The 27135-nt window shown below is 47.8% G+C and overlaps 1 protein-coding gene and 1 long non-coding RNA gene across 2 annotated transcripts; both read left to right on the top strand.

The window, feature by feature from the left end:
* The first annotated feature begins 387 nt into the window (after nucleotides 1–387).
* On the top strand, nucleotides 388–2877 carry RASL11A (RAS like family 11 member A). The gene is made up of 4 exons (XM_007164194.2): nucleotides 388–611; nucleotides 983–1039; nucleotides 1138–1217; nucleotides 2152–2877. The coding sequence occupies exons 1-4, from the start codon at nucleotides 488–490 to the stop codon at nucleotides 2617–2619; spliced, it is 729 nt and encodes a 242-aa protein (XP_007164256.1). The 5' UTR covers nucleotides 388–487; the 3' UTR covers nucleotides 2620–2877.
* A 1674-nt stretch (nucleotides 2878–4551) lies between these two features.
* LOC103020243 (uncharacterized) lies at nucleotides 4552–11032 on the top strand. The gene is made up of 3 exons (XR_449479.2): nucleotides 4552–4676; nucleotides 9326–9449; nucleotides 10738–11032. It is a non-coding gene; the product is annotated as an uncharacterized LOC103020243 (long non-coding RNA).
* Nucleotides 11033–27135: the final 16103 nt, after the last annotated feature.

Raw genomic sequence — 27135 nt, 5'->3', positions numbered from 1 at the left:
TAAGTCAGGGCTCTTTTTCCTAATAATGTCACCCCTCAGCACCTTTCAAAAATAAAAAGGGCAACATTCGACAGGAATTTATCCTTCCCATTGTTGCAGAAACATCCGACCGATTGCATTTTTCCTTTCTTTCGTCCCCCAGCTGATAATTCTGATCTCTGGTCTAGTGACCCGGTCTCGCCTCTGCAGGATGGAGGGGGCCGCCAGGGCTACGCAGGCGCAGCGGAGGCCAGATCTCCAGGGCCCGGAGGCCGGAGCAGCGTAGGCCCCCGTCACAAAGCGGGCGCGCGCGCCGCGGTGACGGTGCCCTGGGCTCTCCGGCTCCGCCCCCTCCGCGCCGCTGCGGGAAGGGGCGGGAAGAGGAGGAGCCGGAGGCGGCCGCGGGGCCCCCAGCGCGCCCAGCCCTTTAAAAGCCGCCGGCCCGGCCCGCCGCGCCGGCGGCTGAGGTCCCCGCGCACTGGTGTCCCCGCGCTCGACCGCGCGCTCCATGCGGGCGCCCACCATGTCCGGACACTTTCTGCTCGCGCCCATCCCCGAGTCCTCCTCCGACTACCTCCTGCCCAGGGACATCAAACTGGCCGTGCTGGGCGCCGGCCGCGTGGGCAAGAGCGGTGAGCGCCCCGGGGAAAGCGGGGGCTCCCGGCGGAGGGGAGGGCGCAGGGGGGGCCCGGACGCTTCCAGGCCGCTGCCGGCCTCCCCCCGCCAGCCTGCTTTCCCGCCGCTTCCCCGGACCTTGCACTCCTGGGCCCTCGCCGGCGGGCACCTGTTGGAGAATGGGTGCCGGTGCGGTGCGTAGCGCACCCCGGGCCGCACCCGCCCCAAAACCCGCGGAGGCCGCGGCCGCACGCTTGGCCCTGCGGGGCCTGAGGATGCAGGCAGCATCTGCGGTACTGCGGCCCGTCACGCCCCCATTTCCCCGAGACGGTCCCGGTTTGACCATCTCGTCCTAGCCCTTCGGCTGATTTGCCTCTTTCCTTTTCAGCAATGATTGTGCGCTTCCTGACCAAGAGGTTCATTGGCGATTATGAGCCGAACACAGGTTAGGTTCGTTTCGTTCTGTTGAGGCTGCGTGCTCTGATTTTCTTTTTCCTGAGGAGAGTGTGAGAATTTAAAACTCAACTCTCCTTCTTTCTCCAGGCAAGTTGTACTCGCGGCTCGTGTGCGTGGAGGGAGACCAGCTCTCCCTGCAGATCCAGGACACTCCCGGGGGCCTCCAGGTAAGGACTGCAAGAGCAGGCGGCTCCTCCGCTCCCAGAGGCCCGAGCCCGGTGTCTCAGCGCGCCTGTTACGCGTTCAGACGGAGGGATGCGCCGTCCCGGGTGGGGCCAGTCGTCGGGGTGTTAGAAACCGTCCACGATGGGGGGCGGGGAGGGTGGGTGGTTATAGAGGCCGCCTTCCCCCGTCTGCCACCTCGGAAAGGGGACGAGATGCTTAACTTCTCTTCGCAGCCCTGGCCGGGGCATCGCTGGTTACACGGGTCTCACCACTTCTGTCAGAAGCAGCTCAGCCTTGGAACCCGGAACAAAACTGTGGGGGTGGGATTCTGGGGAGGGTCTTCTCCCCTAGCGAGGACCGCCGAAGTGCTCCTTTTTCTCGCTGTTCCTCGCAGTAATTCCAATCAGATAACCCCATGGCAAGCAGTCAGGAATGTAACTTGATTAACAAGTTACTAATTGCTCTCCCTTCTAGGGAGGAAAGGTCTTGTGGAAGAACAGAAAGAAGGAATTTGTTTCTGTAACATTCTCAAGAAGGACATGCTAAAAATATACTTATGGGTTGGGGAATAGATATTTATCTTGGCTTATTTTCAAAGTTCTGTTTATTCTGAGTTAGTTCCCTAAAAATTGCGCCATCCTGAGTTGAAGTTCTCATTGAAGTCATCACAGACTGGTTCAATCACAGGCTACCTGCCAAGCAAGGGGGTTAAAAGTAATGTGTCGGTAACAGCTAATAAAATAGCCCAGGCAGGGAGCTTGCCTGAGATTTGGCTCTTTCCATATCAAAAGCCTCCTTCTGCAGAAGCTGGGTAGACTCTGAAACTATATTTAGTGATTTCTTTTTCAAACGTTTTTTTCAAGGGTGGCTTTGATGTTCTTTCCAGTTTCTCCCACCGAGGGCGTCCTTGATCCGGGCTCACTTTGCTCTTTTCAGGTCCAAGACAGCCTCAGCCAGGCGGTCGACTCCCTGTCCAAGTGCGTGCAGTGGGCAGAGGGCTTCCTGCTGGTCTATTCCATCACGGACTATGACAGCTACCTGTCCATCCGCCCCCTGTACCAGCACATCCGGAAGGTCCACCCCGACTCTAAAGCCCCCGTCATCATCGTGGGCAACAAGGGGGACCTTCTGCACGCCCGACAGGTGCAGACCCGTGACGGCATCCAACTGGCCAACGAGCTGGGCAGCCTGTTCCTGGAAATTTCCACCAGTGAAAACTACGAAGATGTCTGTGATGTGTTTCAGCATCTCTGCAAAGAAGTGAGCAAGCTGCACAGCCTCGGTGGGGAGAGGAGAAGAGCCTCCATCATCCCCCGGCCGCGTTCTCCCAACATGCAGGACCTGAAGAGGCGCTTCAAGCAGGCTCTCTCCTCCAAGGCCAAGGCCCCCTCCGCCCTGGGGTAGACCCATCTCCACTGGACGGACTCGTCCCCTTTTTATCACGCATTCATGCAGCTGAGAAGACTGGGGGGTCACCCTTTTTAATCACACATTCAGAGTTTATTTTTATACAAACTGTTGGTTTTCAAGTGTATGTGTATTTCTGAAAATTCAAACGGTGATTGCCTAGAAGTTGGATAGAGTTTTTTTTTTTTAATAAAAGGTTTTTTTTAAAACTGTAACTCCTAGCCACTTTTCCATTAAAGGCAAATGGCAACATTGCTCCTTGTTTTTAAATGTCTTTTTATAGAAATCATACTTGCACCAGAGCCCAGAACTGCTCCAAGCTTACCCCCAGTCTGAACTCTGATTGGTGGCTTCTGCAGGGAGGGGTTGATGCAGAGGGAATCTGGTGTGGGAGAAAGGACAGTCTGCAGAGGAGGAAAGGGATTTGAGTAACTGCAGGATGTCTTTAATTAGGGCACTTTGTCCCAGGCATGAAACTGACACCATGTGATTTTCAGCGGAAGGGGTTCATTGTGCACAGATGCTAAGAAATTATGACATGAATAACATTATTATTTATTGGTGCAAATGGGAGTTTATCCTCTCCACCAGTATTTAAAAAACAACCCCCCTTCCAGCATTCCCATTGTCAGTAAGTGCACCCTCCCTGGAGTTGCCCGAAAATTCTCCATCCCTCTCTGTCTCCTTTACCCTAACCAATGGCGCACCCGGTCTGTCAATTCTCTCTCCTATTTTTCTCTAAAGCATCATTTTGCCTTAATCCAGGCTTTTACAGCTCTTGCCTGGATGGGCAAGCAAGCGTGTGGGCGAGGCTCTGGTTTCTTGGCTCTAAATCTTTCGTCACACCAGGACAACCTTACTAAAACCAACCCTGATCATCTTATTTCCATGACTGAAAAAACTCAGCTAGTTTCCCCTTATCTGCTGGATAAAATGAGGCATGGAATCAAGATTATTTGCCACCTCTCCACACTCATCATCCCCTCCTTCCAAAACACATGAGCATGCACGCACACACAAACACTCACAGCTGACAATCCATTCCAACAGAACGCTCTGACTTTCTCACTCTTCACCAGGTACTTTCATGCCTCCCTGCCTTGGCATGAACTATTCCCTTGAATATTTTGTCCTATTCTCCACCTAAAAGATCTTTCAAGTCCCAAGTCACATGCTACATTCAACTCCTGGGGTGCCTTCTCTGAGTCTTCCTCTATTCCTGTAGCATTTGTGTTATAACCCAACCTTTTCCTGAGGCTATTTGTCACCCCCATTGGAAGGAGCACTGCTCGAGGGCAGTCGTTGCATTTTATGACTTTGTATTCCAAGCTTCTAGCCCAGTGCTTGCACATAGACTGGTAGGTTTTCAGTAAATATTTGATGAATAAATGAGTGACTATATTGTTTTTGGTGCCAAGGACAACCATGGCAGATTACAATGAAACAACTTGCCACTTCTGCAGAACGAGGACAGAAGGTGTTCTCAGTAGTTGAAGGTTCTTTATTAGCAGTGACAGGAAATGACACGTGCAGCTTCTGGCCACTGCAGACCATTACCCTTGACTGTGTCCAGACCTGTGATGTTAAACACCACCCTTCCCTATAGTTGGGGGGTGTCTAGGCAAAATGCCATAAAGGATTAATAATATTAGATAATTCACATCTAAAGGTGTATCCATATAAGAAAAAAAGTATATTTTGGATTCCATTATCTTTTTTTGTTGTTTCGGGGGGATTGTTTTGGATTCCATTATGTTTTAAAATGTGCCTAATTCTCCTTGTTCTTTGCATACTCTCAGCACCGAAGGAGTTCTTCCGATCATCAGCCATTCCTGCTTCCTACCACCCATCTTAACACTGAGGCGTGGACATGAGAGCAACTGGTCCTCCTAACTGCTGCCATGCCCATAGCGTGCCCAGGTGGCACCGGTGCCAGGGCTCTTCTGCCCTCAAGGAGCTGAAATCAAACATCCCATGAGGAAAAGGTCAATCATAATGTAAAAGCTAAAGAACAGCACAGGAGACGTCCCAAGGCAGCCAGGATCCTGTTCCACGTGAGTGAGCTTGGGGACAGGAAGAGCCCTTGCGCTTGCCAGGATCCAGCGCAGTGTGGACCAGTGGGGTCAAAGGATGAGTCACGGGGCAGTTGCAGAGGGAGGAGCAGCCTCAGGGGCTCGGGCAGAAAGTGGTTCTCCTGTCCTCAGCATCACAGAAAACTGACTTCCAGGGCCACAGAGCTTCCTCTCTTCTCTGGTCCCCAGATCTGGCCCTGCACAGCACCTGGCCTCTGGGTCTCGTGGGGACCTCAGTGTCTCTCCTGATGGCAGCGGGGTCTCTTGAGGGTCAGGTGCTTGGGGAATGCCTGTAAGGCTCCTGAGATAGCAGCGCTGGACATAGAAGAGGGGAGACTGGAGCTATCAGGAGACGGTTACGGGGGGAACGTTGTCAGATTTCTGCGTCGGGAAGTGGATCTGAGGATTTGGGCTTGACTGGGCCCCGAGGAAGCCCTTAGAGAGGAAGCTGGGCCCTGAGCCAGGTTCTTCCCTCCAGAACCGGGAGGACAGAGCCTTCAGAGCCCTGGGTGTCATTATATTGCTGACGGGGGCAGAACTCCTGAAACATTAGGCAGAACATTGAAAACTTAGGTGGCTGTGGACAGGATAGTCTATGCATTTTCATTTGGTAGGTTTGCCTTACCGCCAAGGTGTCATCATCAGTGTGAGGGTCACCTCCATCCTCACAAGGGGGGAGGAACTACAGCACCCTTGGTCTCTCTTCACCGCCCCCCCTCCCACCCCCCGGCCATCCTCACTCTGTCTTGAAATTCCTGAATCTCTCTCCATTGGCACCCCACCCATTCTCCTTCTGGTCAGAGCTCGGCTTTAATTCTGCCCTCCGACTGAAGAATGATTTAATTCATGTGCCTATCAGTGAGGTTCTAGAAGAATGGACGGGATCCAAATGGCTCAACTGTACATCCTACAGTCATGCTGTACTTCACATGCGACCTATGAAAAGCAAATTTGAATGATGGAAAAATAAATCAATTAGAACAGAAGGAAATAAATTTGTTTTGCTCGTGTTGAGGTGAAGGGAAGTTCAGAAGTTTGTTAATATCCATTTAAAGAAATGGATTAAAATAAATAGCGTGGAAGGTGGCAGTGAACAAAAGAGCAAATAGGAAAGACCAGATGACTGTTTAGTCATGAATGTGGGACTCGAGTAGCTTTTTTCCCTTGTATGTGTTGCAACTTTAACTTCTCATTACGCAAAGTTACCAATTCAAATTTACAGTGGGAAGATACTTTGTGTGATTAATAATTTATTCTTACCATTTGATCTGTCTCCAAAAGGAGGAATATTTTAAAAGACTTTGTTAAAATTTGTCTCAAGCTACTTTGACACTCAATAAGAAAGATGTGATATAGGGGGAAAAAATCCCCAAACAATTGTCTTCCAAACACCATTAAGGTAGCCAGAGCTCAAGGAAGAGTGAACTGATATAAGTGATGATTGGGTTGTGATAGCGGACATTCCGGCATAGAGTAGAAATGTGCTGAACCCGGATGAAATATTGTCATCCCTCATGTTTGGATGCCCTCGGGTACCTCCGTCCCAGTAGAAAATTAACTTTGTTAGGGCCAGACGTGTCCTCCTCCAATTCAGCTCCATAGGACCTGTGAGACTCTCCCATACATGACAGCACCCCCAAAAAGATATTCTGGGCGCCCTCTATCAAACTGTGACTCTTTTCCTCTTGGTGAATTGGAAAGAGAATGTTCTCCAGAGCATGGCTACTTGAACAAAATAGGTATCATCCCTTTTTAAAAAAATTTATTTTATTGAAGTCTAGTTGATTTACAATGTTGTGTTCATTTCTGCTGTCCAGCAAAGTGATTCAGTTATACACATATATACATTCTTTTTTAATATTCTTTTCCATTATGGTTTATCACAGGATAGTCAATATAGTTCCCTGTGCTCTAGAGTACGACCTTGTTGTTTATCCATTCTCTACATAATAGTTTGCATCTGCTAATCCCCAAATTCCCAAGTATCATCACTTTCGACTTCCCTCATCTCTTTGTGCAGAGCACCTCTGCGATGACGCACATGATTTCAAACTACCTAAAGGTTATTGAGAACCTGCTTCAGGCAAGGCCCTGTGCTGAAGGGTGTGGTGTCTGGATGACATTCCTCCTCTGGGAACTCAATCCAGCAAAAGATCTGGGGGCCGCCTTGCGGGTGGGACTCTGGGGGGCTGAAAGGTGAAATAAGACGCTGACCCAGATGTGGCGGTGTTGACAAAATTAGCGGGGAGTGCAGATCACAGAGCTGAGCAGGAGCGGAGGCAAATACCCCAAAGGCCATGGGAGGAAATGGCCTGCCTTCCTTTGCAAATTGTAAAGCATGATTTCCTCTGAGCATCGTCTTATGTTCGTGAGGACTAATGCGTTACAGTTGTAAAACACTTACTGCCATTTCTTACCAGCGTTCTCTATTTCAATCAGAAGAACAGGGACTTCCCTGGCGGTCCAGTGTTTAAGACTCCGCACTTCCACGGCAGGGGGCACGGGTTCGATCCCTGGTTGGGGAACTAAGATCCTGCATGCCCGGCTGCGTGGCCAAAAAAAAAAAAAAAAGGAAGAACATTGTTAATGGCAAGGCTTACTTATATAAACAGATTTTGCTTGACAGATTTTGCCTGGAAACACTCACATGGATTTATTGGGGTTTTTTTTTTTTAATTAATTAATTAATTAATTTTTGGCTGCGTTGGGTCTTCGTTGCTGCACGCGGGCTTCTCATTGCGGTGGCTTCTCTTGTTGTGGAGCACGGGCTCTAGGCGCAGGGCCTTCAGTAGTTGTGGCACGTGGGCTCAGTAGTTGTGGCACACTTCCTCTAGAGCGCAGGCTCAGTAGTTGTGGCTCACGGGCTTAGTTGCTCTGCAGCATGTGGGATCTTCCAGGACCAGGGCTTGAACCCGTGTCCCCTGCATTGGCAGGTGGATTCTTAACCACTGCGCCACCAGGGAAGTCCACTCACATGGATTTGGATTTGTAACTCTGGAAAAGAAGATTCAGGAGCTCCTGCCAATGAACAGTTACTAACCAGCTTTATGACGGCGGTACAAATGGGTTCCAGGGTGGGATCAGATTCATATTTCGCTTTGTTGTTGATTCCGTGTGACCTTGTGCAAAGTGAAATGTAAGTTTCCTAATCTTAAAATGGAGGTAATACTACCCATCAAGCAGAATTGTTGGCAGAGCTTGACACATACAAGGTACTCAGTTAGTTGTAATTGTCTTATTATCATTGTTTTTATAAATGTACACTAGCACATTATGAAGCTGCTTCAGGAAAATAAAACGTGCTTCTTGAGCTTGCTTGTATATGCTAAAAGGAATAGTACTTGCTTTAAAAGATGTGATTTTTTTTTCCCATTTCACATCTGGGAAAAAGAAGGTTTGCAAGAGAACGGTTATTCCTTCAGTAATAATACCAATAATCAATAACAATTATTGATCCTTTACCATGTGCTGACACCTTAATTTTCTCCATAACCCTTTGGGTACAATTATTATCACACCCATCTTTCAGATGAGGAAACTGAGCCTCAGAGAGGTCACACAATGGCCTAAGGTCACATAAGCCAGGAAACTAGGAGGCCTGGCTCGAGGAAGAAGAAAGAATTCCCTTCCATTCAGGGCTGCCTCCCTGGCCAGGCCTTCAGGCCCACTAACAGCTATGGGGGGATCCCAGGGGTTCTGTTGCTACGTATTTGAGCCCTGGAGGAGAAATCTGCTTTCCGAGGAGTTCCTGGAGAGGCACTGAGGCTGCTGTCTCCTGTTTCAAAGCTTTGAGCAAGGTCCCAGTCCAGACTCCCCCCGAGGCTTCCTGTTTACCCAGGGAAGTCAGACCTGAATGGGGGAAGGAGGGGAGCGGGGTGACGCAGTTGGCCTGGTGCTGCGGCTGGTGAGGCTGGTGCTTCATCCAGGTCTCCTCAGTACCACCTGGCGGGGCTGTCCTTCTCTCCGAGGGCTCTCTCCTTGAGCCGCCACTCTGAAGGCCATTGTGGGGGTGGGGCAGTGGGCAGGGGATGGGGTGATGGGCCTTATCAACATCTGTGGGCCCCAGGGATGCATTCTCTCCTCGCACTGTTCTCTGAATAGCACTTGGAGGAGCCGCCTCCTGGCAGCCCCAGTGATGCATGTGTTTTCTTTTCTCCTGGAGGTGGAGGTGAGCACCTTGCCGGGGAGGAGGGGGCCGTGGTGAAGGTCGCCTTCCAGGGGGCTGTGGGAGTGAACAGCTTACCGCAGAGCGGGAATATGCCAGGAGCAGAAATTCACAGCGCACCCTGGGGGCAAAAAGGGCCTCCCCACCCCAACTCAGTACTGGGGAGGGGGGACTGGTGGGGGAAGAGAGAGGAAACAGGTTCAGGGTTTAAAAAGAAAGGCCAGTGAATTTCTCCAGATGGAGAAAATAGGAGGCTGCTGCCCCAGTGTTTGAGGGGCCATTGGTGGGATCTGTGTGCTGGTTACATCTTTGTAACGTAGTAATAAAACTGACAACAACAACAATTAGCTACTATAATTACTGAATATGCGCTGTTGTTCCATGTATTAGAGTGCGTTAGCGTTCTCTAGAAAAATAGAACCAACAAGGTAAAGATAATAATAATGATTATTATTATTATTACCAGGAATTGGCTCACGTGATAGTGAAGGCTGAGAAGTTCCAAGATCTGCCATCAGCAGATTGGAGACCCGGGAGAGCCGATGGTGTGGGTCTGATCTGAAAACTGCAGTCTCAACATCCAAGAGCAAGTATGTCAGCTTGAGCCCAAGAGGCAGGAAAAGATGGACGTCCCAGCTCGAGGCAGAGAGGCCTCTTACTCAAGGAAGGGTCAGCCTTTCTAGTCTGTTCAGGCCTTCGACTGATTGGATGAGACACACCCACATTAGGGAGGGCAATCTACTTTACTCAGTTTACTGAATCACATGTTAATCTCACGTAGAAACACCCTCCCAGACACATCCAGAATAATGTTTGGATACCCCATGGCCCAGTCAAGTTGACACATAAACTTAACCACAACGTACAGTAAGTCTTAGGCGCACTTGCTCGTTTAATCTCCCCAATGATTCTATGAAGTAGCTCATTATTATCATCACCATTCGACAGATAAGGATAATGAGGCTCAGAGAGGTTCATTAACTTTCTTATAGCCTCTCAGCGGGTAAAGCGGCACAGTTGAGAGTTAAGTCCAAGGCTTTCTGATTTGAAAACCACTGTACTGTCTTGCTTCCCATGCCAATCATCCCACTGTGTGCACCCTCTGGAAGCTGCTACCATTCTCCTAATGAAGCATCTGACCTTGAATATTGCTTGGTGTATCCATCCAGGCTTTCATTTACAAGCAATAGAAAAGACTGGCTGATTTAGTTTAAAAAAAAGGGGGCGGAGGTTTATTAAAAGGCTTTTGAGTTAACTCAGTCACTGGGTGAGCTAGAGCACCAGCTGCGGCTGCACAGCTACAAGGGAGGCCAAGAAAGTAAACAGCTGGCATTTTCAGCATCTGCAGTGGTAGGTGGTCCCTGCCTCCTACCCAGACCTGTAAGGCGAAGGCTCACTCCAGACTTTGGAAGGGGGTTCTCACACCGAGCAGTGGCAAAGGCAGGCCACGGCAAACCCTGGGGCTCCTTAAATACGAAACCCTAAGAATCAGTACATATCTGACATGGGGGAAACCGGAGCTCTAAGACAGTCAGTAAACACCCAAATTCTGTTAGTAAAGAGAGTTAGTGTTATGGGTTGAACGTGTTCCTTCAAAAAATATGTCAGGGACTTCCCTGGTGGTCCAGTGGTTAAGACTCCACGCTTCCACTGCAGTGGGCGCGGGTTCGATCCCTGGTCAGGGAACTAAGATCCCGCATGCCACGCAGCATGGCCAAACAAAAAAAGAAAAAGAAAAAGAAAAAAGATATATTGGACTCCTGAGCCCCAGAACCTCAGAATGTGACCTTATATGGAAACAGGGTCTTTACCGAGATAATCGAGTTAAGATGAGGTCACTAGGGCACGCCCTAATCCAACAGAACTGTGTCCTTACAGAAAGGGGAAATCTGGACCCGGACGGACGTGCACAGCAGGAAGGCGATGTGAAGAGAGGAGAAAGCCACGAGAAGAAGGCAGAGATTGGGGTGATGGGCTCACAAGCCAAGGAACTCCAGAAGCTGGAGAGAGGTCTGGAACACATTCCTGCCTAGAATCTTCAGAGGCTGTTTGGCCCGGCCATCAACTTGATCTCACAGTCTACCCTCCGGAACAGGGAGACAATCCACGTCTGTTGTGTAAGCCCCCTGGTTGTAGTGAGTTAGTAAATAGCTGAGCCCACATTCAAGCTGAATCTCTATGCACCCAGAGCTGGGGCCCTACCCCCTACACACCTTGCTGCCAGGCACGGCAGAGCGGAAGGAACTCTGACTCTGTATTCCATTCTTTTTTTATATATATAAATTTATTTATTTTATTTATTTATTTTTGGCTGCATTGGGTCTTTGTTGCTGTGTGTGGGCTTTCTCCAGTTGCAGTGAGCGGGGGTGACTCTTCATTCTGGTGCGTGGGCTTCTCATTGCGGCGGCTTCTCTTGTTGTGGAGCACGGGCTCTAGGCGCAGGGCCTTCAGTAGTTGTGGCACATGGGCTCAGTAGTTGTGGCTCGCAGGCTCTAGAGCACAGGTTCAGTAGTTGTGGCGCATGGGCTTAGTTGCTCCGCGGCATGTGGGATCTTCCTGGACCAGCGCTTGAACTCATGTCCCCTGCATTGGCAGGTGGATTCTTAACTATAGCGCCACCAGGGAAGTGCTTGTATTCAATTCTTGAATTAGGATATGGGTTTAGCAGACATGAAAGCCTTAATGACAGCTGTCAAAGCCCATCCTTACTGAACACGGAATGTCTCTGATGAGAAAAGCTGCCCTCAAAAATAGAATGGCCTTGGACACAAAGAGATACCTGTGCCATTGTCCAAAGAGAAGGCTGTGTGCTCCTACCTGCTGAGCCTGCTAATGTAGCATCTCTATTAAATCACACGAGCACACAAGTGATGCCCCAAGTGACCCACGCCCCCCGGCAGAGGAGACTTAGTAAATCAATGGCTCAGATCACGAGGCTCTCTGTGGAAAGCGCTGTCACTGACGTGGGGAACGATTGTCTTAATCCCTGCTTTCTCTTGCACGTGTCTGTACTGATGCTGTGACATCTCCTCCAGTGCAACCAGATCACCTCCAAAGAGACCACCTGCCTGCTAGTGAGACCCCTAGCTGACCACACAGATCATGTTGTGGAAGAGGGGGGCATGTGAGCTTGTGAGAGCCGGTCACCGGGGGTGGAGTGTTGGAGGAGGTTGCCAAGAAGATGTGACCTCTGGTTTGCCCCGACAGCTGGACTCGGGCAGCTTGAGGTCCTTCACCCTGTCCCCTGTCCTCAGAATGTGCCCTCAGCTTGCCCTCCCCGCCCCCCAGGAGCTGCCCCAGGATGCAGCCTTGAGACAGTGACGTGGTGTTGAGACCATCTGGACTGTGTATGTGATTGAGCCCAGTTCAGGCCTCTGGATAAACTTTTAAGATTCCAGAGGGCTGGGTGGAGATCGACTCATCTTGCAGCCGCCCAAGACAAGCCACGTAAGTAAGTCCCCTTGCTTATTGAACTTGCTACCTGCCAATCTGCGGTGGTCTGACTCTTCTGATTTCACCTGGAAAGCTCCGAGGAGTTTTGTGAACCAGCAGTGCAGAGGTATCTCATCATGATTTTGACGAGGGTCTAGTTAGTATCCAGTCATGTTCTTTTTTTTCTTAAATTTATTTTTATTCACACATGTAATACAAAAAGATGTTCTCATTACAAAAACTTCAACTGGTACAGATATAACTAAAGTTCCTCTTGATCACTATTCCCAATCCCAGGCCCTTCTCAGAGTGTGGTGGATGGCATTCGAGACCTGTTTACGGAGTTTCATTTCCCCTTTTCTCACCCAGTTACTGTCTTCTTCAGGAAAAGGAAGTACTAGATTTATCTAAGTGATAACAGTGGAATTTTTAGAGTCAAAAACCTTATTTATTTATTTTTATCATTTCTGGTTTTTTATTTATTATTTTTTTAAATTAATTTTTATTGGAGTATAGTTGCTTTACAATTGTGTTAGTTTCTACTGTACAGCAAAGTGAATCAGCTATACGTACACATATATCCCCTCTTTTTTGGATTTCCTTCCCATTTAGGTCACCACAGAGCACCGGGTAGAGTCCAGTCACGTTCTTTATGGCATGTTTTCCCTCTGGCAGAAGATCCAGTCACATAATGTTATTCAACTATCATGTCTTGTCCGTCTCCTTTAATCCAGCTCTAATATTTTTAGATTCTTCCATCCAAAGCCCAGCATTTATTGGCAAAGGAACTTTTAGAAAATAATATACTTCAAGTAGCATTTCAAATTCTCAACGCAACCTACCTGAACAGCTTCGCTGGATCTTTCTGAGGAGGTGGTGCCTTATCATTACTTTGGCACAAAGCAGAGCACTCTTTTTTTTTCAATTTCATGCTCCAGAAGGTTAAAAAAAAATATGAACACTTCACAAGATTCCTTTTACTGTTTCTTGGGTGCACTGAAAACACTGAGTCCCATGAACAAGCAAGAAGGAGGCGCCTGACTGACAATTTTAGACAGAAAGGCCCTGGTCGCTTGAATGATCCGGCTGCATTGAACAGTTAGGACAGTTAGAACCCCATCGGTCCTCACTACTCCCCATGGAGGGGACAGTTCAGCAGCCATAGACCCCTCTCTTCATCGTCCCCATCCCCAGTGCACTTTAGGAAGCCAACGTGCTCACTTGTGACTCTGTTTTAGGAGCACTTGGGGGTGGGACGCGGGGTCTTTTGCCATAGACACTCACTTGGGTCTCAGAGGCCCCAGGGTCAGCTTCTCTTGGCTCCCAGCCATCCCAGCTTTGAGAAGAAGTATCTGTGTGAGTAATAATACTCATCCCGTGAATGGTTTACAAGTAAAGTCATTCAAGTGGTTACAGATTTAGATGCTCAAAAATAAGCAGTCACGTCACTTTTCTCACACTGACATGCAAATCTGAACACCCACTAGAATGATGGTAAGGATCCAGGGCTACAGAACATTCCAAGTGGAGGAACACTTGTGCTAACTCTCATCAAAGCAGCCTGTCAACATCACTGTTTCCTGCCTCCCTCCATCCTTTCCCGGAAGGAAGGATGCTATGCCTTCCTCCGGTCCTTCTGCGTCCTCCTTGATCTCTGCAGGCTGACTTCAAGCCTGTTGGAGGTGAGGGGCAGGTGGCGAGGTGGGGTCCTCCCCCGTCAGGCATGGTCGAGTCTTACCTACCTATCTAGACTGGCAGCCCGAGTTTCCCGGACACGATCCTCTCTCGATTCCTAGAAGACCTTATCTACTCATCGACCCTAAACATGGTCGGTCTGCCCTGTTTCCTGGCCCGCATTCGTGTGTTCCTTGCACCTGGAACTCCTGCCCATCAAGCTCTTAGCCTGTCTGCGAGAGCAAACGCAAATGTCACTTCCTCCATGGAGCCTCCTCTGACATCTTCACGCCTCCACCCTGGGCGCCGAGCGCGTAGTAGGTGCTTGATGGATACTGTTAAGTGAGTGAGTAAATGAAGGAAAGAACGAACTGTTCATTGCCTCTGTTGCTCTTAGTGACACTGCTTAGAGTCACAGAATATTACAGCACAAGTGGGCTGGGGCGACATCCAGGGTACAGGACAGCTGATGGTTGTCAGAGATCAGATTAAGTTAATTTGAATTTTACGTGTTCTTATTCTGTTTGTGCTGGGAGGTACATGGATATGGCTTCACGAGACCACTTGGTCCTGATGAGGATGTGATCTTGCTGATGCTGAGTTTACTCGGGAACCAGAAGTCTGATGTTCGTAAATAGTCCTTTAAATGGAAGCATTAAGGGTGAAGGTTGTTTGTTACGTTCTTCCCGAAGACTGTTGAGAGCCCAAGTGTCACATGATTGTGGCAGAGGCAAAACCGAGCTTCTCAGATCCTGTGAGACCCTACCCTGCGTGGTCCATGTCACTGGAGCCGGGCCACCTCCTGCCTCCACCCCCGCCCCCTACACTTCTTGGCTGGTTGAATGTTCTCTGCCATCCATGGGATCTCGGATGAGGCTTGGCTGAGGTCTTGGCTGGCTTGTTCCATCCCTCCCATGTTGACCCCGGGTCGGGAGATGAAGAGAACAGGAGCCTCAAGACTGACGGAGCTGGGCTCCTGGGTCATCGACCCGCCGCCCACATGGTAGATCCCTAGAAGCAAAGGAATTTCCTATTGGTAATTGCCCTTTGCTTTGGTGTAGCTTTCTGGAGCCTTTGCACATTTTTCACGGATGCTATCTCATTCAGCCATCAAAGGAGCCCTGTGAATTAGGCAGTGAAGCTGTTATTTCCACTTTTAGGCGGAAACTGAGGCTCAGAGAGATTACGTGCTTTGCCTACATAACTTGGATGTGGTAGCACAGGGACAGGAGCCTTGTTTTACTCACCGCTCCTGAGCTCTCTCTCCTCCACATGCTAGCTTGTGCAAACGTTAAGAGCTTCGTGCCATCAGCTGTCCCGTCACCAGCATTCAGTTGGCTTATCTGGTGATATAATATGATGATAATAGTATATCATAGCATATGTAGTATATTTATATGTATACTTATATGCTGTATAGAACTAGGCACGGTTTTCAGTAACGCTTTATGTGCACTGTTACCAACCCTTTCAAGTCAGGTCCTGGCAAGGGTCCTCCTGCTTGGTGTCACTTGTGCCAATAGAACAAGGCTGACTTTAGGGCAGAAACAAAGGAAAGGTTTATTCTTTGATTAAAGAACAGGGAGCTGCGACCCCCGCTCTAGAGCACATGCTCTCCCCGCTCTCCCCGCTCTCCCCTAACGGCGATGGGCGGGGCTGCTTTATAGAGTCTGGCAGCGGGGAAGGGGGCGGGGTTCTTCTCGGGCGCAGGCGCAGCTGTGCCGCTCCCGCTCCAGAGCCCTTGCAGCCTCTCTGCACACGGCCCGCCGCCGCCATCTTGGATTGAGTGTCACGTGAGGTGTCTGCGCGCAGCCCGGAGCTGAGCCGTCGGTGTAGCCATTACGCATCGGGAACTCTGGACTGCAGGGCCGGGTGCGAGGCCTCTGCACGTGGCCCACCTGTGAGGCAGTGACGCTAGACTCAGCACAGAGGAAAAGAAAAAAAAAGGTTAGACTTTATTTTGTTACCCAGATTCTGTCTTTATTTTTCCGGAATTGTGAATGGGCTTTGCCGGTGACATTAACACCTCACACCCTTCTGAGGTAAATCCTGTGCTCATCACTCCCACTTTACAGATGAGAAGACTGAGGCACAGGGAAGTTCAGGAGCTTGCCCCGGTTTGCCTGGCTGCTAAGAGGCCGGCTCGGAGTTCAGGCCTAGGCTGTCGGGCTGCAGACCGGACTGTCTTAGCCGCGAAGCCGCGCCGCCCCTCGTGAGCCGTGTCTGTGGTGGGAGCACGCAGGCTGGGAACTGGCTGCTTGCCGCCCTGCCCGCTTGTGGGAGGGGAGAGCGCGGGGGCCCCGGGGAAGCAGCAAGGGCTCCGTGTCCGGACTCGGACGCTGGCCGGAGCTCCTGGGCTGCCGGCCTTCCCGCCGGCATCGGGCTCCTGGGTCCCTCGTCCCCAGCACAGTGGGCGCGGTGGCCCGAGCTGCCAGCTTCCTCTGGCTCCCTGGAAAGCTGGCGCTGGGCTGAGGACAGACTCTTCCGATGCTGCTGGAAGGCCCAGCTGACGAGGACGGTGATTCAGGCCGATTTCCTCGAGGTTCAGAACAGGCCAAGTGCCTCTTAACGTTCCGCCCGCTCCTTCTTTTTGTGTGTCAGACACTGTCGGTGCGTTGAAGAGGTTTTGTCAAGCTCGCGGGAACAGGTGCCGATGGTTCTCTGATGTCCTCCGCACAGATTGACCCTCACCGGAGGGGACAGGTCTCCGTGTGGCTGGGGACCTGCAGTGTGAAAAGCAGCTTGCATGTAGAGTTAAGCAGGCACGTTCCATGCTGTGCGTCCTCGCCAGCCGTGGACCCCGGGCAGTAGGAATGGCAGTAGCGTTCCTGGACCACTGGTTGTGGGGATGGTGACCAGGTACAAGCTGCTGGAGGTACAGGATGGAAGAGGGCACAGGTTCCTGCCTTGATCCAACCCAGCACAGCCCCCCACAGAGGGCTTCCTCCGTGAGGCCCCCGGAGTCTTCCCTTGGCTTTTAGATGCGTTGGGAGGTGTGAACGTTGAAACTGAGAGGCCTGCAGGGTGTATGAGCTGATATACTGGTGCACTTGGATGCACCTCTTGAAGCTTGGGAAGAGATTTGGGAGTGAATGCGTTTGTCCAAAATGAGGTGTGCATTGGGAGGACCAGAGGGAGGGTAACCGAGGATGGCATCAGGGTCGGTGGCAGAGCTGGGGGAACCAGGGGTGGGTGAAGAGGAGCAGCCCATGGCAGGGCCGAGGAGGAACATCAGAGGCTTAGGGGGAAGCCAGAGGAGTGCACTGTCCTGGAAGTCAAGGACGGCTAGAGTGCCAGGGCAGGCGGGGTGTCAACAGCAGCACCTGCCAGCCACAGTTCGGCTCTTCTTTAGCAACGGTTGTTTTTGTTTTGCTAGCTGACTTACTTCCTCCTCCTGTTTGTTTTGAAATCAAGTTTGTATCAGGTTTCCCTTGGATACAAGGTGAAAGGTAAATCTCTCTCCTGGCTCTGAGTCTCTAGCCACTCCCCTGAAGCCAACCCTCTTTTACCCGTTCCTTATGTATCGTTCCAGAGATATTATCTCCCGTTACTTTTTTTGAAAAGCAGAATTGTCAACATATGCACCAGTTCACCTCCCTGATGCAATTGTGTTCAAGTCCCGTGAACACACACACACAAAAACCCAAATTCTAGTTTTTTTGATTTTTGTATCATTCTCCACATACTCTTTTAAATATTGCAAGTTTTGTATTATTTTCAATGTAGAGTAGGGTTGGTAGTTTGAAGCAGTATGTTCCTTTCTCCACTGGGAACTGCCACCAGGCTCCTCTTCATGTTCTTGAGGACCACCCTAGTTTGTAGTCCCTTTGCAGAATGAGAAGATGGACACATGTGAAAAGCAATGAACGACTGAGGTAGTAGCTGAGCCACTTCCTAATGTTCACAAGCATCATTCATTTGGATTCCTTTTCCAGGAGAGTCTCCTTTATATGATGGCAGGTTTCAACATTAAAGTTTAAACACATGAACACTTTAACAGGCATGACTGCCATCTAAGAACACAGGGCATGGTTTTGCTGACCTCACATCACAACAGGTGCTGGTTTCTGCCATTTGCACCTCAGGGACACCTCTTCCCAGGTCCACAAGCCAGCTTCGGGGTCTTACTCTCCCTCCCTCACTGGGACCCTTTACAGAACTTTCTGCATGGATGGATAGAGCCAATATACCTGAGGTAGCAGAGTTTTCCAGTTTTTATTTTTTGGAATAGGTATATTTTCCTGAGGTTCAGAATTTTTTTTAAACTATAAAAAGGCATAAAGTGAAAATCTTCACTTCATTTGGTCCCTGTTCACCTAGTTTGCATCCCCTCTACACCCAAAGGTAACTAACCCCTTGCACTACTTTCCAGTTATTTCAAATATGTTTCGTTCAGACCAAGCTTGATTTGAGTCTTTTCCCCCTGGAATATGGATTCATTTGACAATGTCAAGTAGTTTAGCAAGAAAAACACAGCTATTGAGGCTAAATTTTGACTTTGAATTCAAACCAAAGATCTTATTGTAAGCCCTGTGGGTAGTATTTTTTGTACAGTTATAGAATTGGGTTCTTCTTTTTACTCTGCTGGGTAAGCAGTTCCAAAATGTTCAAGTGTTAACAATGTTCAAACAGCCTTTTGAACAAACTAAATTCACCCAAGGAATAGTCATACCTCTTTTTTTTTTTTTTTTTTTTTTTATAGTCATACCTCTTGACTCAGTCCCTTGAGGACTTTGACCCAGTAGACAGTCTTCCCATTGGATTGCCAAGGGGCATTTAGTGGCCCATGTTAGGATTCAGTAAAGTGCATGAAACAAAATGTTGTGTACGAGCTCCCAGCTGGTTTGGGTCAGGGTGTCACTGTTCCGGTGCAAACTGACAAGACACACAGTGATACATGGGCAAAACATCTTCTTCAGCCCCAGATCAGTGCCTGTGGGAGGAGCACCTCAAGTAATTTAATTTTGGCTATTTAGTTTCACAAAGGAGGAATTTCAACAGTGCTAAAAGTGTCTGGGAAAAATAGCAGCAAAACATGTCACACAAAGGGAAGTATTACACAAAATGTACCCACGAACATAGCTGAAAATGAATTGTAATTGGCACTGAGGTCCAGTGAAGGCTGTGGATTGCAGCAGAGTTGAAAACCATGTTGAAGGGCAGCAAAAGCAGCTGATGGACACCGAGGCATCAGCACAGCACAGAAGCAGGAACTCCAAAGCGTGTGAGTGTGTGTGTGTGTGTGTGTGTGTGTGTGCGCGCGCGCACGTGTGTGCTCTCCTACCTCATCTGCTGCTGTCTCCCACTGCAGACAGCAGGGCTATGGACAGACCCCACCCTGGAGGCTGATGAGCTGAACCTATGCAGGCTGACCTGAGAGAGGATAAAGGCAGAGAGAGCATCTTTTTTTTTTTTATAGATTTATTTATTTTATTTATTTATTTTTGGCTGCATTGGGTCTTCGTTGCTGCACACGAGCTTTCTCTAGTTGCGGTGAGCGGGGGCTCCTCTTCATTGTGGTACGTGGGCTTCTCATTGCGGTGGCTTCTCTTGTTGCGGAGCACGGACTCTAGGCGCACGGGCTTCAGTAGTTGTGGCACGTGGGCTCAGTAGTTGTGGCATGTGGGCTCAGTAGTTGTGGCATGTGGGCTCAGTAGTTGTGGCATGCGGGCTCAGTAGTTGTGGTGCACGGGCTTAGCTGCTCCATGGCATGTGGGATCTTCCTGGACCAGGGTTCGAACCCATGTCCCCTGCGTTGGCAGGCAGGTTCTTAACCACTGCGCCACCAGGGAAGCCCGAAAATCAGTCATTTTTTGTCCTGGGTGTGATTTAGTGAAGCCCTTGCCCCAGGAGAGGTAAGCAGAACCTGCTGTTTCATCACGGGATTTTTGCGAAGTCCCCTCCCCACAAAACTCCCTCCCTATAAGTTTCTATTGACCTGGGATTCTGAGTTTATCCATTTCCTCCCTCCTCCCCCAGGCAGAGCTGGGGCAGCAGAAGACACAGCACACCAGGGGGAGGACCCAGCTGAGACGGTAGATAGAGGCTCAGTTGGCCTTGTTGACAGTCTTTCTTGAAGGGAAGCATGTCAGTTAGGAGTACTTTCGGCTACAGGTAATAGAAACTCCAAAATGACAGTGGCTTAAATAAAAAAGAAGTTTCCTCTCATATTAAAGAAATCCCCAAACTTGGAAGCAACCGAATATCTTCAAGTAGGTAAATGGATAAATAAACTGTGGTACATCCAGACAATGGAATGTTATTCAGCAATAAAAAGAAATGAGCTTTCAAACCACATAAAAAGGCACAGAGGAAACTCATACACATATTGCTAAGTGAAAGAAGCCAGTCTGAAAAGACTCCATACTGTATGATACTAAGCATATGGCATTCTGGAAAAGGCAAAACTATGGAGACAGTAAAAAGATCAGTGGTTGTCATGGATACCAGGGGGTGGGGGAGGGAGGGATAAATAGGTAGACCACAGGGAATTTTTAGGGTGGTGAAACCATTGTGTATGATGCTGTAATGATGGATACCTGTCATTATCATTTGTCAGAACTTATATACAACATAAAGAATGAATCCTGATGTAAACTGTGGACTTTAGTTAATAATAATGTTATCAGTATCAGTTCATTGATGGCGACAAATATACCACACCAATGCAAGATGTTAATAGTAAAGGAAACCATTGGGGGTGTGGCTCTCTGAACTTTCCTCTCAGTTTTTCTGTAAACGTACAACTGTTCAAAAACAAAGTCTGTTAATTAAAAAAAAAAGTCCAGGGTAGGCTACGTTGGGCTGGAATGGTAGTTCCATGGCCATCTGAGACCGAGGAACCTGTCATCTCTCTGCCCTTCTAGCTAGTGTGTAGCTCTCATCCTCAGGGTCCTCCTTGTGGTCCGGGATGACTGCTGGAGCACCAGCTATCTAAGTTACAGGCAGCAGGAAGTAGCATCCCAGATGACCTAGCTTTCATTTATTAATCTTCCCAGAGTCCTACCCAGTACTTGCATTTGTATCTCACTAGTCACATGGACACTCACAGCTAGAAGGGAAGCTGGGAAATGTAGTCTTTTCTCTGGGTGTCTTTGGCACCCCTTGTGATACTGCACTTCTGTCACTAAGGAAAAATAGAAGGGGTATTGGGTGGCAGCTAGCTGTCTCTACCTCAGGAAGGCACAACCTTTTTTTTTTTTTTCCTGCACCTCGAAGCACATGGGATCTTAGTTCCCCAACCAGGGATCGAACCTATGCCCCCTGCAGTGGAAGCACGGAGTCCTAACCACTGGACCGCCGAGGAAGTCCCAGGAAGGCACAGCCATTCTTGGGAGCTTAGGGTTTGGCTTTTAAAGAAGCCCTGTAGTTTCTCAGCAACCCTGCTTGGGGGACACTGCTGGGTCTTGCCTCAGCCTGGAGGAATTCCAAAAGGACTCTGTGACTGATGGGGAGGAGTGTGAGGACTGCTTGACTGGGAGGGGCTGGGAAGGAACACTGCCCACCCCTTGCCCCTTCCGAGGAAGGCTCACTGGGCTGCAGGCTGACATCACTTTTTCTGCTCTCATATTGGAGGGAGAAGCGGGATGGACCAAACGATGACTCGGGTAGTAACACGAGTGCAGTGGTGAAGCACTGGGCCTCCTCTTCTAGGGAAGGGAAGGCCTGCCTGTGTGCCAGGCGGGGTCTGGGGGCTAGGGCAGCAGGGCACGGCCCCTGTTTTCTGTGCAACGGGAAGCGGAGCAAACACACGAACTCCCAGTTCCTTAAGGCAGGCTGGGCATCCTCCCTAATGAATCACAAGCCCTCCCAGTAGAGCGGGAGCTGCTGGCAGCGCTGATGGGGCTTCTGGCTGACAATACTCGCTGTGATCTTCCGGGTGCGTCAGATGCCCTGCTAATCGCCTTAATGACCTTGCAGCACCGGAGGGCAGAGCGGCGGGCGAGGCTGTGACGGGGAAGAGAGCAGGGCAGTCATCTGTGGAGACACTGGGTCAGAGCAGACCTCTGACGGGCGTGATGCATCTTTCCTCCAGCCTGTTAACGGGGCTAAAACCCCGTAACTGCCCACCGCGAGCTGCCAGTGTCGGAGCCGGGGTGGTCGCGGGGGACCCGCCGACACTCCAGCCACATGTCGCGGGGCGGGGGTGGAGGGGGGTTTTCTCTGCTCCATTCCCCTCTGCTGACCAGACCCTGGGACCCGGAGCCCCGATAATTAAGGTCGAACGTCTTTTTCTCTTCGTGTGCGCAGAAAACACTTGGTTTTAAAACCATTATATAATACATCTGCTTAAATATAATGTTACTTAACAGGATAGGGCCAGAGCCTCTTAGAAAATGGTTTTAGCTACAGCGCTGGATCTGAAAACTGCAGGAGAACAGAGGAAATTACTAAGTGGGCCAGTTTGTATTTATTAGTAGAGATTTGTGTTTGTGTATCAGATGAGACAAAGAAGTTTAAGGTAATTTGGTAGAAAAGTGTCCATTATAAAAACTCACTGTGGCAGAGTGTTTCTTTATCTTTATTCATTCAAAACATACCTCTGAATATTAGCTGCGCGTCAGGCATTGTGTGGTTTTGCCGACAGGGACGGGAAGATAAAAGGGAGTTGAGGGCTGGGGTCACCTGATTACCAATGACCCGTCCTTGCTGGTTACTGCTGAGATGGTCATCACTGTGGACAGCCTGGCCAGCCAGGCCTCTGGAGCGTCTGGCCAGGCTGGAGAGTGCACTTCCCGAAGATGGCCTGGCCTTTCCCCTCCGGGTCTGCAGCCGGCCTCCCCTCTACCCTCTTCCAGCCGGAGAGACTCTAGCTCTGACCTAGGAATAAAGGAAGCCCGATTTTCACCACTTCCCAACTTCTGCAAAAGATCTTTTGCACACCCCAAATCCTCTCCTCATTATAAAGATACAACATGCATGCTTCTGACGACGGCATTATGTCTGTCTATGGAATCCTCTAGAAGCCTTTAAGGGCCTGGGCTTCTGCAATACTAAGCCAAGAGACTTGTAGGAAGTCTCTGCCTTCTGTCCTGTTGCATCCCTCATGGGGCAGATGCCGTTGTTGGCTACCGAACACCCATTTCAGCCTCCTTCTTGCAGGGCTTACAAGGGCGCTGCTGTGAGAGCACAAAATGGGAGGCCACTAAAGTGTTTTTTTAGATCATTTGTGCATTTCCAGTCATTTTGGCTGTAGTGTGATCACTGAGTCAGGATATTAACCAGAGCTGGGGCAAGCTTTGGCCCCTGCGGGGTCGTAGGTGAGTCAGAAAGATGCGTTCTATTCATTCATCAGGGGAAAACCAGGTTTAGGCAAAGAAAATACAGATGATTTTTGGAATTTATTATCCAAGTATTTGTGAGATTTTCGTTACAATTAGCTCTAAATCCTAAATAACTTTAAAAGACATATCAAAAGTATCAATGCTTGACAGGTTGATGACAAGATTATAATTGTTTTAAAAAGTGATTTTGGATAGAAAGGATGCTTCTCTTTTGTCTCCTGGTTAACAGTGTTTACTGAATCTCATGTGGCCATCGGGCATGGGTAACACGTTAGCTGACATTTATCTGGACTTAGTTAGCATTTAGTCAAAGGGCCAGCTTGGGGAAATGCCAGGGAAGTGAGTAGTAGATTCAAATCTCAAATCTATGCACTGGTGGCCAGTGTTAGGCCCCCTCTCTGCATTTTCTTTCTCTGCTAACTTCAGGCATGTGGCTGTTCCTCTTTGGAGCTTACTGAGCCTGGGTCTGGTCCCTGAATGATGTTTGTCTTTCCAGAGGTAACGAAGACAGACACAGATGACAATGGGATGACTCTCAAAGAGGCACAAGTAGCATTACGCTTGAATTATTTAAAAGCCTTTTTTGTTGCTATTGGAATGCTTTTAAACATCCTGCAGAGAGAGAGAGAGAAAAAAAGAAGGGAAAGAAATTTAGAAACGAATGAGAACTGAATTGCATAGCAATAGTTCTAGCTGTCAGATCTGCCACTGCACCCAAGATCTTCCTTAACAAAATGATTTCCCTTTTTATCACTCCACGTTATCATTTTTTATCATTCATTGTTCATCTTAAACACAGGCTGGGCAGGAAGGTCTGCCTTTTCCCATTTATCACTCACAAAAAGCTGTAGTCTATAGTGTCTTTTTGGAGGTTTACAAGAGGGTAACACCAATTTAAGGCAATTTTCCAGGTCAATCTTGGGATAAGGATAAACCATCGTGGATGGTTTAAACAAATGAAGTTTTACAGACTCATATACTTGAACAGTTTTTACAGGCTCATCTACTTGAACAGTTTTACAGGCTCATATACTGTAACGTTTATTTTTAGAGCAGTTATAGGTTCACAGCAAAGTTGAGCAGAAAGTACAGAGAGTTCCCATGTGCTTCCTGCCTCCACCCCCAGCCCACAGAGCCTCCCCAGGATCACGTCTTGCACTGAGTGGTGCATTTGTTATGATGATGATGATGTTACATGTCCCTGTTATCAGCCAAAGCCCATTACATTAGGGTTCACTCTTGGTGTTGTACATTCTATGGGTATTTTAAGAAAGTATAATGACACATATCCATCATTATAGCATCATACAGAATAGTTTCACTGCTTTAAAAATCTCCATGCTCTGCTTGTTTGTCCCTCACTCCCTCCTAACCCCTGGCAACACTGTCTCTAGAGTTTGCCTTTTCCAGAGTATCACATAGTTGGACTCATACAGTATGTAGCCTTTTGGATTGGCTTCTTTTACTTAACAATATGCATTTAAGGTTCCTCCATATCTTTTCATGGCTGATAGCTCATTTCTTTTTATCGCTGAATAAATGTCTGGATGGACCACAGTTTATTCATTCACCTACTGAGGGGCATCTTGGTTGCTTCCAAGTTTTGGCAATTATGAATAAAGCTGCTATAAGCATCTGTGTGCAGGTTTTTGTGTGGACGTAGTTTTCAACTCCTTTGAGTAAATACCAAAGAGTGAAATCGCTGGATCTTGTAGTAGAGTATGTTTAGTTTTATAGGAAATCGCCAAACTGTCTTCCAAAGTTGCTGTTACCATTTTGCATTCTCATCGGCAATGAGTGAGAGTTCCTGTTGCTCTACATCCTCGCCAGCATTTGGTGTTGTCAGTGGTTTAGGTTTTAGGCATTCTAATAGTATGCAGTGATATTTCATTGTTGTTTTAATTTGCAAGTCCCTAATGACTGTGATGTTGATCATATTTTGGTATGTTTATTTGCCATCTATATATCTTCTTTGGTGAGGTGTCAGTGCAGATCTTTTGCTCAATTTTTTTTTGGCCAGCCGCATGGCTTGTGGGATAGTTCCCCCACCAGGGATCAAAACCGGGCCCCTGGCAGCAAAAGTGCCAAGTGCTAATCACTGGACCTCCAGGGAATTCCCTTTTGCTCAATTTAAATTCAGGTCTTTTGTTTTCTTATCATTTAGTTTTAAGAGTTCTTTGCATACTTTGGATATCAGTTCTTTATTAAACATGTGTTTTGCAATTATTTCCTCCAAGTTTATGGCTTATCCTCTCATCTTTCATAGAGCAGAAGTTTTAAATTTTAATGAAGTTCAATTTACCGCTTCTTTTCTTTCATGGATTATGCCTTTGGTGTTGTATCTATTATAAGTCACTGCCAAACCCAAGGTCATCTAGATTCTCTCCTTTGCTATCTTCTAGAAGTTTCATAGTTTTGCATTTTACATTTAGGTATATGATCCATTTTGAGATAATTTTTGTGAAGGGTATAAGGTCTGGGTTTAGATTCTTTGTTTGTTTGTTTGTTTTACATGTGGATGTCCAGTTGTTCCAGCACCATTTGTTGAAAAGACTATCTTTTCTCCATTGAATTGCCTTTGCTCCTTTTTCAAAGGTCAGTTGACTATAGTTGTTTGGGTCTCTGGGCTCTCCATTTTGTTCCATTGATCTATTTGTCTATGCTTTCACCAATAGCACAGTATTTTGATTACTGTAGCTTTATAGTAAGTCTTAAAGCTGGATAGTGTCAATCCTCCAATTTTGTTGTTCTCCTTAAACATCGTGTCGGCTATTCTAGGTCTTTTGCCTCTCTATATAAACTTTAGAATTGGTTTGTTGATACCACAAAATAACCTTCTGGCACTTTGATTAAGATTGCATTGAAAGTAATAAGTTTACATTTTTGTTGAGTCTCTACCTAGTAGTAGAATCGCTGGATTGTAGAGTAAACATATGTTAAGCTTTCATTCAGTTTATGTTCAGTTTTCCAAAATGGTTTTGCAAATTTACAGCCCCACCAGAAGTATGTGGGAGTCTGAGTTGCGCTATATCCTTGCAATATTTAGTGTTTTTCGTTTTAGCTGTTTTCGTAGGTGTATTATGGCATCACATTATCATTTTAGTTTGCATTTCTCTGGTGACTAATGAAGTTGAGTACTTTTCAGATGTTTATTGGCCATTTGGATACCCCCTTTTGTCAAGTTCCATTCAAGTCTTTTGTTCATTATTTCTACTGAATATTCTTTTTCTTATCAATTTGAAGGAGATTTTTTTTTTTCCTATTCAAAATGTGAGTCCTTTGTTGAGCATGTATTGCAAATGCTTCTTCCAATATGCAGGTTCTATTTTTACTCTGCTAATAATGTCTTTTGATGAGTAGGTGTCTTCATTTTACTATTTTCCAGCTCAACTCATTTTTTTCCTTTATTATCAGAGTTTTTGTATTTTGTTTAAGAAATCTTTGCCTCCTTCAAAAATTGATGTTCAGAGCAAAATTCAGTCGTCAGAATGGGGCTGTGTGTAATGGTAAATTTATTTATTCACATATCTGTTCACTCCATAAATATTTATTTCCTGTTATATTTATATAATGGAATACTGTACAGTAATTTAAAATAAGTGAACTACAGCTGCATGTATTAACAAGAATGTATCTCAAAAAGCATAATGCTGAATGACAACAGTAAGTCACAGAAGTACAGAGAATATATGATTCTAGTAATATAGAGTGGAATAATAGGCAAAATTAAAAAACATGTTGGGTAGAAACTCATACAATTGTGGTAGACCCTTCAAGAAAAACAAGGGATTTATTGATATAAAAGTTAGGTGTACAGGCGCCTCTTGGAGGGAGGAAGGGAGTGTGGTCAGGGGAGGGCACACAAGGGCTTCTGAGACATTGGTGA

This window comes from Balaenoptera acutorostrata, chromosome 18, assembly GCF_949987535.1.
Source record: "Balaenoptera acutorostrata chromosome 18, mBalAcu1.1, whole genome shotgun sequence".
NCBI classification, from domain to species: domain Eukaryota; kingdom Metazoa; phylum Chordata; class Mammalia; order Artiodactyla; family Balaenopteridae; genus Balaenoptera; species Balaenoptera acutorostrata.
This window is presented reverse-complemented; position numbering and strand designations above follow the sequence as displayed.